The sequence below is a fragment of the Tamandua tetradactyla genome, chromosome 3, assembly GCF_023851605.1.
Source record: "Tamandua tetradactyla isolate mTamTet1 chromosome 3, mTamTet1.pri, whole genome shotgun sequence".
In the NCBI taxonomy this organism is placed as follows: Eukaryota; Metazoa; Chordata; class Mammalia; order Pilosa; family Myrmecophagidae; genus Tamandua; species Tamandua tetradactyla.
The window spans coordinates 12,643,233-12,658,956 of record NC_135329.1 but is presented as its reverse complement, the minus strand read 5'-3'; the positions used below and the strand labels follow the sequence as shown (position 1 = coordinate 12,658,956).

The following is a 15,724-nucleotide window of genomic DNA, read 5'->3' as shown; positions in this document are numbered from 1 at the left end:
TAGGGCCTTAAATATGGTGGAGTTCCCTAGATCTAGGCCTGGGCCATGCTTCCAGAAAGATCCTCCTTGCTCTGACCTCTACAATTCTGTGTGGGGTTTGAGGCCCTGACCTGAGTTTGATTCTTCAGCATATTCCTGGAAAATAAATGTTGGTGTTCGATGAAATTAAGTAGGCCAATTTAACTGCTGGCCAGTGTGTTACCTAGGAATAGTGTTTAATGCTTGTTAATTGGTGTGTTAAGCATTTAATGCCTGTTTAATTGGTAGCTGGTGTGTTTGGTCTAGTTATTAATTGGTATGTTATTTAAATATAATACGTCAAGTATCTGTTAAATTTGTTAATTAATGTCTTACTGCATTTGTATTGGTCAAGTGTTCCTAATTGGTTACTGACTATGGAAATTCTTTAAAAAGGGAACTTTGGGGCTGAATTGAAATTGGAAATATTTTAGTTGTGAGTCTATGAAAAAAGACTTATTTCTATAACATAATCTGGCATCAATATGATTTGTAATGAAAAATACAACCATTACAGTTAAAGTTAAAAATATTACCACTAAAATTGTTCTGCAAAAAGGCATAAATGGAATAAGATAATGTATATTCAATCCTTTATTTGTCCTTCTCAAAAATATTTCTGTTTCTATTTCTTGTGTAACTAACTTCTTATTTGGGTCTGCCTGTTCAATGTATATTCTCATACTTCCGGATGAGAATAACAAAGTAACAAAAATTCTTTAAAAAAAAACTCTATTGGAATTGCTTAAGAAATAAATAGGTGGATTTACATAAATACATAAATTATACTTTCTTTCTGAAGTAAGAAAAAAGAAAAAAACTCTCTGAGCAGCAAGATTGAAAAACATTAGTTTTGTAATTACTCTAAACAAACCCGGAGAGTAGAAAGAAACTATGCTGAATTTCCCTAAAGGCATAACAGTTTGCCTTTCCTCTGGGAAAGACCTTTTCCAATTGTCTCTGTCACAGTTTTTAGTGAGATAGACCCAACAACTGGAAGTGAATTAAAGAAGGGTGTAGGAGCTCTGAAAATCCATGGCCCTCACCTAAAACTTTTAACTAGCCAGCCTTCATTCTTTTTGTCCAACCTATCTCTGCCCCCAGGGCTTTAACACCTAAGGTAGTGACGAAAAAGGTGGGGGAGGTGGGGTTTAGATTCTTTTTACTTGGCCTGGAGATTAGAAACCATAATCACAGAAAATGCTACAGAATAAACCATGTTGGTTAATATTATTTTTTCCAATATTACTTCTGCAATGGTAACTATAGAAATTAGATCATTATTAAAATGTGAATATTCTTGGGATAGGAGTAACTGAAAAAAATCAAATTACTGGATTTCAGTAAGTGAAACGAACAGTCTTTGAAACTATGGAAAAGTTTTCCTGGATTTAGACTTGGCACAGATAAAAAAATATTTTTCAGAACTTGATGATCAATATACTTTTAAAATTGTTTGTAATTTTAAGATATTATGAAAACAAAGAGTTTTTTTTTCAACCTCTGATAAAAGGAATTTTATGGTAAAATTTGAATTGAACAAATGTGATTTTATTCTGCTTGGGTATGTTCTCCCTAAGTTTATACAAGCTTACTGATAAAATAAGCTAGTATTATAAGTATATTCTCAAAATTCCTCTAAAAATAGCCTAACTAGACAGGTTAGGTTACTAAACTGAGCAACTGTACCTGGTAATAATAACAGTATAATGAAATTTAAAATATGCTAATGCTTCAAACATATCCTATTTAAGAGATCAGTTAAGTCTAGTGGGAAATATAAATGAGATTTTTATAACTTTGATTGCCTGAATTTCAAAGAACCTAGTTTTTTAGTTACTTACCATTTGTTACCTGAATACGTGGAAGAATTTAAATTTGTAGTGGCTTTGTTAATGTCAATCAGTATTTTTTGTTATGAATAGGGAATAGGGAAGACCTAATTCTTAGCTTCAAAAAGTTTATATTCTAGTTAAAATATGCATGTACAAGGGCATACATAATAAAATAGTAATTATTATTATTATTATTTTTGTCATGGGCAGGCTCCAAGAATTGAACCCAGGTCTCCGGCATGGCAGGAGAGAATTCTGCCACTGAGCCATCATGGCAGTGCCCTAAAACAATAATTATAGAGGAATAAAAATGCTGGGAGAATTTAAAAAGCAGGTAGGTAAATAAAGAAAAAAAAAAACAGTAGCATTGAATAAATAGGGCTCTAATATTTTTTTAAAACCACAATTTAATTTTGTAAACTAATATATTCTTGGTATTATTTAGCACTTGGGAATAATGTTGAAAAAAATTTAAGGTTTTTTCCTAGAAATAAATACCTTAAATATTTAAAAGCTGTTTATATTTCAAACTTGGAGTTCTGACTTTTGAAGGTAGTGCTGAATTGAACTGAGACATTTTAAGCATATTGTAACGTAATCATTTGTGTGTCGTAAATATAAGATATATAAATGCCTGGCTGTGTTCCGAACCCAAGCATAAATTTCTTTTTTCTTCCATTATTTTGTAGTATCTCTGTCTCTTCTCCCCTTCATGAATAGTGTTATTAGAAAAAAGTATGCATGTTCAAAAAGTTTTGTGAACTTGCTATCAAATTATTATTTCTGATTATGTGCAGCCTAACTAAATAAAAACTATAGGTGAGATAAATAGTGTCTTTATTATTTCCCATACTAAAATGATCATATTTTGTCTGATTAAAAGTGAATTTTGTTCATATGCTGACTACAAGCCCTGAATACATATAGAAAGTTATAGGTTTGTAAAAGTGAATTCTGTCTGTCATAGTCAATGCTGACCAAAATTTAATATGCTGATTTAGCATATATTTCAAAAAAGAAAGCTTTTGTGTCAAACCAGGTATTCATACAAAACTAAAGTTTAGTTTTCTCCCTGTTAAAATGATGTGAATTTTTAGCCTGCTCTTAAAGTTTAAAAACGTTTTTTAAATCATCTGAGTACTCTGTCTAGAAAACAAAGATTTTACATCAGAATAATATCCTTGTTAATGTTTTTGTTGGTTATCATCCTTTATTTCAGAAAACAAGTCTCCTCACTTTTAAAGAAAAACTGTTACAAAAAAATTTGTTTATTCACCTTGTAAAAGTGAGGTGCTAAAATAGTTTAACATATGCATGTAAGGTTTTGGGAAGTATTACAGTGTTTAAAGGGGTTTTCTATCCTGCTGCTAGTTAAATTTGTATAGGTAAAACATTATTCATATATTTAGAGATTGTACAATATACAAATATTGTACAGTGTCCATGTCATACCTTGGTAGTAATCTGTATGAGGTTAAACAATGGTATGGCGTCGTTAGTGATGGTTTCAGCTATTGTTAAAAAAAAACTACAGATCATAGAAACAGCCAGATTTACTCATCAGTTGCACTGCTTTGCTCTGATATGTCTCTAAAAGTATATGTGGTCAGCTATAGGTCAGAGATTCATCTGCAACAAAGAAAGACTAAAAAAAGAGGCAGGTGCTCACTTTGGCAGCACATATATTAAAACTGGAACAAAACAGAGAAGATTAGCATGGCCTCTGCACAAGGATGACACGCAAATTTGTGAAAGATTCCATATTCTTTTAAATAGAAGAAAAAAAGAGGCAGGACAAATATATAAATTTTACTTTATCTGTTAATATACCTCTGGTAAATGTGTAAAAGTGAAAGAACGAAACCTCTGCCATGGTTTGTTAATATCAAACAACTGTCTAATGTTTTTATTTCTGAAAGTAGCTTCATTTAAAAATGCTTATAAAAATTAAAGCACAGATTGTACGCTTTAACTGTTACCTTTAAATTCTAACTCTTTGCCCTTAGTATAACCTAGTACTTCCCTGGCACTTAAATATCTGTGTAACACCTGAGACTCAGATTTAGTTCTCCGGCTCTGAAAGTCAGCATTTACTCCATATAGCAGCTGGTTAGAAAAAAAACAAACTGAAAAAATATAAACTCCAATTAAAGATGTGACTAACTCTTATCTGGTTAAAAGTAAGATAAATTAATATACGAAGTCAAAAATAATATTGTCTATATTTTGAAACTTTTAACTTTTGTGTGAGACCAAACAAAAAAATGTTTATTTTGTCTAAAATTTAAATTTTCTGTAGCACACTATCTAATTTAACATGTCTGCTCAGTTTATTTAAACAACCTAATGCAGCTTTATTTGATATGAAACCTAGGAAAAGGAATAAAATTTTAATATGCTGTACAAGTCAATGTTATACCCTGATGCATTTCAGAGTGTTGGGGGTAAAAATAAGAAAGTATTTGCAAATTCCCTTGAGGGACTAGAAAAAATGAAACTATTAAACTTCCTCATCTGGGGAATTTCTGACATTTTCTCAAGCAAGAGGGTCTCCCAATTTCATAAACCAAGGCCTCAACCTTGAGGCTTGCCTTTATGAGACTTACTTCTATACTAGCAAACTGAGGCGATTTAAGATTAGTGCCTAAGAGTCATCTCCAGAGAACCTCCATTGTTACTCAAACATGGTCTCTCCCTAAGCCAAACTTTGACCTTTCCTCCTACACAGGACATGATTTCCAGGGGTGTGAGCCTGACCTTGGCATCATTAGGTTTGACTCCTGAGAATGAACCTGGCCCTGGCATTGTGGGATTAGTTGACCAAAAGAGGGGAAAGAAATAGAGTTTTAATGGCTGTGAGATTTCAAATTGAGTTGAGAGGTATCAAACTCAATTTTGGAAGTTACTCTTAAGTTTCAGTAGATACTGCAAACTGCCGCAGTATAGCAAATCCCAACCAGCAGTACTCCTGGAAACCCTAAAAGATATCCTAAGGCTCCAGAAAATTTTAGTAAGTTTTTTTTCAGATACTTAAAACCTTGAAATTGTTCCAATACCAGATAAGATCTGAAACCCAGAAATACCAGTCTCCCAGAGGACAGAAACCAGTTTCATCCATTTGCCCTTTAATGACAATGTCCCTTTTCAGCCTTGAAGAAGTTGGAAGAGTCATCGCTCAGATATCCCTCAAGATTGAGAGATAATTATCAAATAAGAGAGAGGAGTTGTGACTGAGAAATTGGGATTTAAAGGGATGATTTTGATTACTGAATTATTGTATAGATGTTCCTTCTTGCCTTCTGGTGTATTAGAATAGACAGAGGGAAATACCTGAAATCTCTGAATTAAAATCCAGCCGCCTTGATCTCTACTAATGATTGTATAGCCTTTATCTTGTGCCCTTGTGATTGTAAAACCCTTGTGACTAGCTTTCACTTTTACCCACTGATCCAGTTTTTCAACTTTAGAAGCTTGAGCCCACTAAAGACAGCCCCTGATGTTCATTAAAGAAGGGTCCTGGGTAGGTCCAGAACTAACTCACTCCAAGTCCAAAGTTATCTTATAATACTAAAAAGCACACCCATCATCATATTAAGGCCACCATTTTCTTACATATGGCCTGTGACTAAGCATGTAATCAATCTGCACATGCGCGATAATTAAATCACCTCTAATTGCATCATCTGGAGCCATTGTGCTCATTATCCTAAACTTTCCCATCTTTTAATGCTATAAAACTATCCGAATTATTGCAGTTGGGGGAGACAGATTTTGGGCCATTAGGCCATCTGCTGACCTGCAGTTTATTACCCAGTAATAAACTTCTTCTCTCTTTGAAACCCTGGTCTTTCAAGAATTGGTCATTTGAGCACATCAGGCAAAAGAATCCACTGTCTTTGTACAGTAACACCTGAGCAGGCTGATAAAGATTGAGGCCTACATAAAAAAGAGATAATATGGAAACTAGAGGAAATACTCTAGTAAATCATTATGCCAATCAAGCAGCCTTAATCACGTTTATGATTCTAACTAAACCCTCAAAAGATAAACATCCCGAGGGATTCAAAGGGGCCATTATGAAATATCAGCATTTAGCCCTTTCACTCAGATACTCTCTGGCACTCCTAAGAGAACTGCACAGTGTTACCAGAAGATTTCAAATGAACATTAGGCAAATTTCTGCATGAAAATACTCAGCATAGTACACACAAATTAGTTACCATCTTAAATTAACATTGGTGGGGAAACTTGAAAAAGACAGCTGAGGTTATTTACAGTCATGTGTTCAGTCCAGTCCCTTAGGGACACATTGACTATCCTCTATGAATTGGAAACTGGAAGGCCCATGCATTTAGGAATTTCACTTCTAATATGAGATTCTACCCTTCTGCATGCAGACATGGCAAAATATCGCAAGGGACTCATTGACTGTATTCAGTCCTATTAGCAACAGGTTAAAGCTGCCTTCCCTCAATATGTTATTGACAGTCTCTTCATGAACTCCAACAAGCGATTTCATCTATTGGAAGGTAAATTAGAGAAAAACTAATCTTGAACCTCATCAGAAGAGGCCCTATCAGATACTGTTAACAACAAACCCAGCAGGCCACTCCAGGGAATCAATCCTTGGGTTCATATGTTACCATTAAAGCAGGATTTCAGATATTTCACACAATTTAAAGGCTATTCTAATAGAGGACCTAAAAAACTGAGGACTTTCATAGATAACACAAGAAACAGCCAATTTTGAAAGTAGATGCTGACCTGAGACCTTCAGAGCAGGCTCTGATGACCTTGGCTAGTGGGCAGCTTCTGTCCAAGTCATTGGACCAATACTCCTGTTTAGTTCCTAGCTTGTTTTATTAATTATTCTTTTTGTTTCCTGTAGACATTTCTTTTTCTCTTCTATTCTAATTGTAAGGTGAATACAGACTGATTCTATCTCTTTTCTTGGATGACCCTGCACAGTAGCCTCTGCCATCGATCTGGATTGTTGTGTATCTCCAGACCCCCATGATAGAAGCCTTGGAGCAATTCCAGTCTCATCAAACAAGACCATAGAAAATTACAGCTGATGGCACTTCCAATTTTACCTCCATGGACAAATTACCTTAAAAATAACCAACCTGTGACTTTGCTAGTGTCCTCTCCCAAAAATAGAGCCAATTATTACAATCTACTATTTAGATATTAGGTAATTCCAAATTTGAATTCAACAGCCTTTAAAGAGGAATGAGCCAATTACTAGACACCTGGAAGAAACCAAACAGAGATCAAATATATGTAACTCAACTAAAGTAAGACCTTGGTGCCAACCTCATTTGTGACAATTCCATTTTATTTTGGATCTCCATGTGCTCCCACTGGCTACTAACCCCCTTTGCAGCCAGGATGCCTGGTCCTGTTTGTCTCAGACTAACACTTCGGGCACTTTAGGCATAGTGTCCCAAAACTTGTCTCTAAACAGAAACTCTAGTTCTGTAAGTCACTCAGGCTGGAAATTCTGACTTAGGCACATGCTTCAAAGCAAGGCCACCCTTGATTATCCACACCCTCTACAGAGGGTAATTAATTACTAATTGTTTATGTGAACCATCAGAGGAGTGCTCCTAACATGGGAATTATACAAATAGCAAGGACTTAAGAAACTTATCACTAATTGTTGGAAATGTATTAATAATCCACGTCTGCCCTAGATGAAACAAAAATCAGTCTCAACTCATTGGCATGAGTAGTGATGGACAATCATACTGTTCTAGATTTCTTATTGTCTATCTATGGTAGGGTATTTCTAATACTTCTTGATGTACTGGGATCCATGAAACAGTCATGGTGGAACAGGCTATACGTCACCCAAAGGAAAAAAACTATCTGTCTCCCTAAGATTGATCTGCATGGACTATGGGATTTGTTCTCTGGGCCTGAATTGAGCTACTGAGGTCCCTGGCTCTGAAACATTTTACAGGGACTAGTAGTTGTTCTGGTTTTATCACCAATGGGCACGGCATTGGTCCTCTGCATTCCACCCAGAATCTTAACTGCTTCTGAGCAGCCACAATCTTGTTAGTTGATCACCAAGATGATGCAACAACAAACAGGTTAAAAAGAGCTCCCTCTTTCTAATATGAAAAAGTTAGAAATACCCCTAAAGATTGGGAGAAAGATCAAAGGAGAAGCAGGAGTTATGACAGAGAAGATAGAATTTAACAAATGAGTATGATGGCTGAATCATAATACTGATATTTCTTTCAGTCTCCAGTGTCTTGGAGCAGCTAGAAGATAAAACGTAAAATTATGGATCAGTAACCCACACCAAACTCTGAAATCTGTTCTGTAATTACTTGTTACAGTGTACTTTGAAATATGTTACTTTTTTGTATAAATGTTATATTTCACAATAAAAAATGTTAGAAAAAGAAAAGGTAATAAGAAGGAAGAAAAGTATAATGGAAGGAAATTACCTTTCATAATACTACCAAAACTGTAATGTATCTTGAAATAAATTCCCCCAAAAGAGGTGAGGTCTAGATGAAGAAAAATGTAAATATTTACTTTGAAACATTTTTTAAATGACATGAATAAATAAAAACATATACCATGTTTCTGGATGTAATGAATAAATTAGTAAATTTGCCATGTCATCACAAACAAATTTGTTAATTTAACGAAAGCCATAAAATAATGGTGCTAACCTCAAAACACTACCAATTCAAATGTTGAATAATTGGAGATTATGTGAATTATTGTACATCCAGTGTTCAGAGTACAATACAGTCATTAAAATGTTGTTTTGAAACATATTTTATAACTTGAGAAAATGCTAACAATATAATGCTAACTTTAATTGTTCTTTATTTCAAAATATAAAAGACATGAAATTGTTTTCAAATTTATTTTATAATTAGCAAATTATAGGAAAGAAGTATATCAAAACTTCACAGTTGCAATTTCTGGGAAGTAAAATTAGGTGATTTTGTTTTGCTTTTATATGTGTTTGTAAATTTACCATGATAAGTATGTTGTTTTTTTCTTGTCAAAATAAAAATGCTTTCAAAATTGAAAAAAAAAGAGAGAGAGAGAGAGAGGATCTCACTGATTTTGGAGAGAATTGACCAACCTCCAGGCACTGAAGATCTGGATTTCCAACCTTACCTGGATTAGTCAAACTCTCACAAGAGAATAACCAAAAGGCAGGGTTGAGAGACTGAACAGACAGACAATGGCCAGATCATGCTAACCCACAACCTCTGTAGCAACCAGTCCAGAGAGTCAAATCACAGCCTCTGTAGCAGTCGGCCCCAGGTGGTCAGGAATTGGTCGATGACTGTCATTGTCCCTATTTTGGGGCCCTTATTTCCAACTCCGGAGCAGCCAAAGCCAGATAATCTCCCCGAACCAATCACACGAGATGCTTCACTTCTAGTTAGCCCAAGGCCAACATCCCAGGTCAACAACCTCCCATCAGAGCATATCTAAAGCAGTCCTTCCCCTCCCCCATTTTATGTTTACTACAAAGCTTTCTGGCTCCCCAGCTTGCTTTTGAGTCTCTGCCAAATGCAAATGATGGTGGCTGACTGCTTTGCTGAAGCGAACTTTGAATCGTCTCTGCTTGCTCTCAGTTGGATGGTCTCCATATTTATTTCCATAAAATTAAGAATTTTGCCCATCAAAAGTCTCCATAAAGAGAATGGAAGGACAAACCTCAGAGTGAGAGAAGATACTTGCCATACATGTAACTAACAAAGAACTTGTGTGCAGAATATATGAAGAACTTGTGCAACTCACTGGGCCAAATACCAACCCAGAGAAGAAAAATGAGAAGAAGGTTTGCATGGGCACTTTGCAAGGAGGAGCTCAAATGGTCAATAACCACGTGAGGAGGTCCTCAGCCTCATAGGCAGTCAGGAAAATACAAATCAAACCCATAATGGAATTTTTTTTTCATAATGAGATTTTTAAATGGCAACACCAAGTATTGTTGAAGCTGGAGCAACAGACACTCTCATGCATGGCGACCAGAAATATCCATTGGTAGAACCATGTTGGCAAATGGCTTGCCTGTATACAGTCAAGTTGAGCGTGTGAATACCCTACGGGCCAGCAATTCCACTCCCAGGTATACAGCCCAGAGAAACTCATGCCCACATGTACCAGGATGCGTGCGTGTGAATGTTCATAGCGACCTTGGATTTACAGCAAGAATCTGGAAAACACCCAGACATCTGTTGGTGGTAAAATAAATTGTAGTATAGTAATTTATTGCAGAAGTATAGCACTATGCTTTATATAGTATATATATGTTACAGTAGGATAAGTCATTAATTATAATAGTATAGGCATTTGTTGTAGAGCACTAAAAATGAACATAAGTACAGCTAAAAAATTCAATATGAGTAAATCTCACAAGCGTAATATTGAGTGAAAGAAAAAAGTGCTGTGAAATACCACTTATTTAAAGTTAAAAAAAAATGGGCGAAACAATGACTTGGTTTAGGGATGCATAGACAGGGAATAAAACCACAAAGAAAAACAAGAACTCATTATTACAATGTCGGGATAGTGATTACCTTGGGGAAGAAGGGAGCTGGCATTGGAAAGGGCCACACTAGAAAGAACTCTCAGGATACTGGCAACATTTGATTTCTTAATTTGGGTGGTGGTTGCACACACGTTTGCAGCTCTTCATTAAACTGCATTTAAATCGTAACGTACTTTTCTGAATGTTTTCCATAATTCCCAATAAAATAATGGGAGGGAGGAAGGGAAAAGAAAGCGGGAGAGTGGAAAGAGCTCTCAGCCGAAGTAGAAGGGGCTGAGATCACCGTCTAAAGCCACCACTGATTTAGCATCTGCTTGTGCCCAGCCCGCCGCCGGAGTCTACCCAGGGGGCCCCCACCCGCTGTGCCATTTGTGGCTCATAATTGCCCAGAACTCTGATTTTCTCCATTTTCAGATGAGGTCCTGAGGCTTAGAGTGGGCAAATACCCTGTTCAAGGTCAGCAGCAGGACCGGTGCTTGAATTCCGTTTCAGGCACAGTCCTCCACCCTGTGCCTCCTTCCATCCCTTTGGGGGTTCAAGGGCAAGTGCCCCTCACCCCTGCTCCAGCACTGGGGCTTCAGCTGGAGAGGGTCAAAGGGTTGGCCTAGAGCATGTGTAAGGCCCTTGGCAGTTTAGAGGTCTCTGCCTTTCTAAACAAAGGGAGAAAGGAAGAACGAGGGTGGGAAGAAGGGGCAGAGAGGGACTGTGGCAGAGGCACAATCTTACTATAATCCTCAGTGTCGGGAGAAATTCAAAGCCCTGGCTGGCCGTCCACTCATTTCAATCAGCACCCAATAGAATATTTCATACGATTAAGGAATCTGGGCAATGCTTTAGAATTTATCATTGTGAAATCTGCCTTCCTCTCTCCGTTTAGCAAAAATGAAACAGAACCAAGTCCACAAGTAGTAATAATCAACATATGCTAGTAGTAGTAGTAGTGTTCCCATTTGAAGGATGAGAAAATCAAGGTGGGGGGGTGGGCAGAAGAACTTGCCCGAGGCCACACTGCTTAGCAGGACCCAAACTAGAAGCCGGGGTCTCTAGGAGCTGACACCCAGGGCTTTTTCCCACTACAGCAGAGCTGCTGTCTGCACGTCTCTCCTGTCCTGACACCTGCCTCTCGCCCCACAGCTTTTGGGCATCAAACCTCAGTATTCTGTAGGTGTTCCCAGCATTCCATTGCACAAGAGGCAAACCAGCCTTCCTGTGTTCCAGCTGAGCCTTTTGTGCTTCATCCAAAGGACTCATTCCACGCCCCAACCCCTCGCCCGAGCAAGATGGGACACCAGCCAGGCTGGTGCATGCTTACCTTGCCCCAGCAGCAGCAGCAGCAGCCCCAGGAGGGAAATGCTTGGCCGCAGCGCCATGCCTGGATCCACCAGGTGTCTCTGGCCTCCGGATGAACCGCGTGGGTGGATGGATGGGCTGCCTCTTGCTCCTGCTTTTATGCTCCTCTGTGGGCTGATAGTGCACCTGTCATAAATTTTACTGTGTTCACCTTTGAAAGGGGGCAGTGGCTGCCTGTAAATGATACACATTTGCATTTAGACAGAAGATTTCTTAAGGTAGATGGGGCACAGATGGGTAGTAGGCCCTAGGCATGGGCACTAAAACCCGAGGGCCCCGAGCCCCCTGCAGATGGTCTTCTCCTCTGGCGGGTGCCTTGGGAGTGCCAGTGTTGGGGGCCTGGTCTGCCCAGAAGAGCCCAGGTCTGAAGAGCCAGGGGCTGGGCTGGGATTCCAAGTCGCTCCCAGCTATGGGAACTTAGGTGGCTCCATTAACTTGGCCTTAGCTTTTTCACCTAGAAGCTGCAGAGCTAAACAACATAAAGGGAGGGGAAGGAGTTCATAAACCAGACAGCCACCTTCCAAAGTGCGATTTCTTCTGCTCAGTCTGAAACGTGTTCCCACCAGGTCTCAGGAGTGCTGCTGGGATCCAGAAAGGTTTGTTTCTGTCCCCACCTCCAAGCCCCACACCCACCGGGCCTGGGAGTGCTGGGCTGGCACGCACACTGCACGTGCTTCGTCTGCGCATTGAATTGAGAGATGCAGGCTGGAGCCAGAGGACTGGGTTTGCGGGATCAGCAGTTTCCTTTGGGAGAAACAAGTCAGGCCTACTGGGCTGGGTCTAAAGTGGACAAGCAGAGCTAGAATCTGAAACCTCCTGGGAGACAAAATATGCTTGAGGGTGAAATTTGGCCTTTCTCCATGAATATCAAGGTACAATCACCTTTGGTTAATATTAACAGATATATCTAAAGCATCTTTGCATTTTGACCATCCTTGAGGTAGCAAGTCTGCAAGCCTGAACTCAGACCTAAGAGACCGGAGCTGGTTTCCGTTAACCAACCTCAGACCCTGATCTGCGGCTGCTGGACATTTTCCTCATACTTAAAAAAAATCAATTATGGCTCTGTTGTCTTGAGTATGAAGTGAAGATTAGGTGCCCTCAGTTCCTGGCCCCCCTGATTTTAGGATGCTATCTTCCTTTCTGGTCTGCTCAGAGAAATGAAGCTTGTGGGTGACCTGCAGACTGGGCCATGCCAAAGGGCTCAGCCTCAGCCTCAGGGCTGCAGCGGGGTCTCCGGCCATCAGGCTGGACCCAGAGCCTGCCAGAGAGCAGCACTCCTAGAAAATGAAGAAAGGACAGCAGGGGCCATGTGGGAGCAGACACCCCACACCCCAAGCAATCAGGTACTCACTATCAGCATTGAACTGCCCCCAAGTTCAATGACAGATCCAAAGCTGCTGCCCCACTAAGAAAGCTCTCAGGAGTCCACCCAGCTCTATGCCAGCAAACAGCTGTAAGGAGCATCACTGAACTTGCATGAACCAAAGGGGTGTTCACAAGTCTCACTCATGCACGAACCAGCTGGGGGTGGGGAGGGAAGCAGGATGGGAAATGGGCAAGAAAGGCCCAGCTCTACAATCTGCCGATTCACTCTACTCTCTTACTCTTCTCTTGGCAACCACCACAGCCCGGCAGGGCTGGACCACATGCCCTCTTCTATCTTTTACACGTAGAAAAGTTGGGAAAGGCCTTAAAAATATTTTTAACTTCTGTGAGGCATTTTTAATAAGACAGTCTGAGTTACCTCTTAGATACAAGAAAACTTTGAGTCTCATCAATGCCTGAAGGAATCCTTACCAATGGGGAGGTGGCAGGAGGGTGGGTACCATTTCTTGGGCACTCTTTCCAAGCACTGGAAGGGCACTTTGCATATGTTAGCTTGATATGCACCTACTATCTACCTGATCTGCTGACAGCTGCAAAAACATAAGCAAAGCTCGTTATCAACAGCCAGGTAAAAGCTCTGTCACTTGTCAGTAAACGTTTGTTCTTTGACTTTCACTTTCTCCTAGAGGAGAGAAGGAGCTCTGTTTTAGCGTCCGTCAGCAGACGTTCCTTTTAAAGGGAAAGGCCCATGCCTTCACTGCTTTCAGGAATGGCAGTCTGTCTCCGCCCTGCTCGGAAACCTTCCTGGTGATGTGAAAAAGCTGAGCATTTGCTGTTGTCCAATAATCCATAAGGGGGTGCTAGACCAAATCTCAACAGGCCCAGTTGAATTACAACAGCACAGCCTGTAGACTATTTTTTAAAACTGGGAGTTACTACCCATTATCATCCCACGAATTTAATTCCATGGGTGATCATCCTGTTTCAAAAAAAATGAAAGAATAGAAGTCAAGGACATTGAATTTGGCAGGGGTAAATAATGTTTCAGGAAACTCTTGCTTCAGCTATCAGTAATGATGGAAAAAGTATTTCTTAATGTGGGTTGTAGTCAAAATAACTTCAAACCGCAACCTTATAGTAGGAGGTCCACCAAGAAATCCCTAGACTTCAGGAAAAAGACAGAGGCTGATTTCTCCCTCTGGTTAAAGATGCAGCTAGACCCAATTCCCTAGCTCTAGAGCTAGAAACAAAACTTGGGAAGGGCTCAGGCCTTGGAAAGAAAGAGATGTACAGTCAAACTTTTTAGTGGTTGTGAGCAGACAGTAAGTCAAAATGTTGTCTTCTTTCAAAACACACACGTGATCTCTGGTCATGGGAAGGGGAGTGCGCACCAGCGACCTTTCACCTCCAACAAGACCCACAGGGGGCCCTTTCCATGGAAGACACCCAGCTGGGAGAGGGAGGCTACACGCCAGAACTGCGGGGGAGGTGGAACTCAGCACTTTCCTTCTCAAAATAGCTCTAATCAATTCCAGTGAGGGCCTGGGAATTGTCAGCCCCCAGTTTCAGCTTTTCTGCAAGGTTATCACAGATTTAAAGGATATTTGAACAGACTGCCTGTTTTATCAATACTGCTTAGAAAGAAAAGTGTCTTCACATAGGAATATTAAACAGAGGAGATCAAAACATCATCCACTCAGAGAGACTCAGACAGAAAAGGAGCCTCTGAAGTTAACTGACCCAAGCCTGGACTCTCTACAATTTCCCCGCAATTGGTTGGTTGTCCAGCCACTTCTTGGTTGCTAGTAACTCCTCTGAAAGGTTGTTCGTTGTCAGAATGCTCTACTTGTCAGAAGATTCTAATGTGTTGGATTAGGGAAGAGTGATTGGATGAGGTACCAGCAGGCAAAGCAAAGACCTAGTGATAGAATTTTAAGGGTCCTCAGCAGCCGTCTCATCCGTTCTTTCAGTTAAAGCCTTCTGTAATCTAGCTCCAGTCTTGATCCCAGGGCATGACGGAAGTCAAGTAGAGGCTGACAGGTTTCCTAGAGTCCTCTGTCAATTTGAATGCTGGCCGACACACAGCTTTGTCTATCTCTTGAGCCTGCAAAGAAGAAAATGGGATGCAGGAGGCTGCTGCGATGAGAAATGTGTGGCTGAGGACCCCCGGTGGATAGGCCCTTACCAGCCCTTCCACCTACCAAGGCCTGAGGCCTGGGGCCCACTGTTCTCTGAGGATGACTCTATCCCCCACAGCACAGGGATACCTAGTCTGGACTCCCAGGGAAAGCACCTGCTGGCCTCACCACGCTCACTCCTTCTCCATGGAAATAGTTTTGATGTTCCTGGTGGGTGCCGAGGGAGAGGTGGGGATCTTCCCTTTCTGCCATCTTGGCACCCCCGACACACACCCCAGGATCACCTATCCCACTGTCCTGGGCAAACAGGCCTTCAACAAATATTTATTCATTGGGTGAGTATTCTCCAGGGCAGATGGACAACTGGCCTAACCAAGCATGTGTCCGCAAAGACCCTTCCCAGTCACAGAAGTAAAAGGGGACTTGGGTTAGGACACCCAGGGCTCCTTCGTGAACACAAGGCCTGGGCGCACACACGTAAAACACTGTCCCACGGAAGTAGTTTGACTGGCTTA

General features: G+C 40.1%; 1 protein-coding gene and 1 non-coding gene across 2 annotated transcripts in view; one reads left to right on the top strand and one right to left on the bottom strand.

Moving 5' to 3' along the window:
* The window catches only part of PLB1 (phospholipase B1), a 141,490-nt gene extending 126,546 nt beyond the window's left edge, over nucleotides 1-14,944 (bottom strand). The window contains exons 1-2 of the mRNA XM_077152488.1: nucleotides 14,812-14,944; nucleotides 11,705-11,868 (exon numbers count right to left, since the gene is read on the bottom strand). Coding sequence (XP_077008603.1) covers nucleotides 11,705-11,762 — 58 coding nt within the window. The 5' untranslated portion in view covers nucleotides 11,763-11,868; nucleotides 14,812-14,944. The remainder of the gene's footprint in view (nucleotides 1-11,704; nucleotides 11,869-14,811) is intronic.
* On the top strand, nucleotides 3,515-3,621 carry LOC143678391 (U6 spliceosomal RNA). Its single transcript, XR_013173203.1, has one exon. It is a non-coding gene; the product is annotated as a U6 spliceosomal RNA (small nuclear RNA).
* Nucleotides 14,945-15,724: the final 780 nt, after the last annotated feature.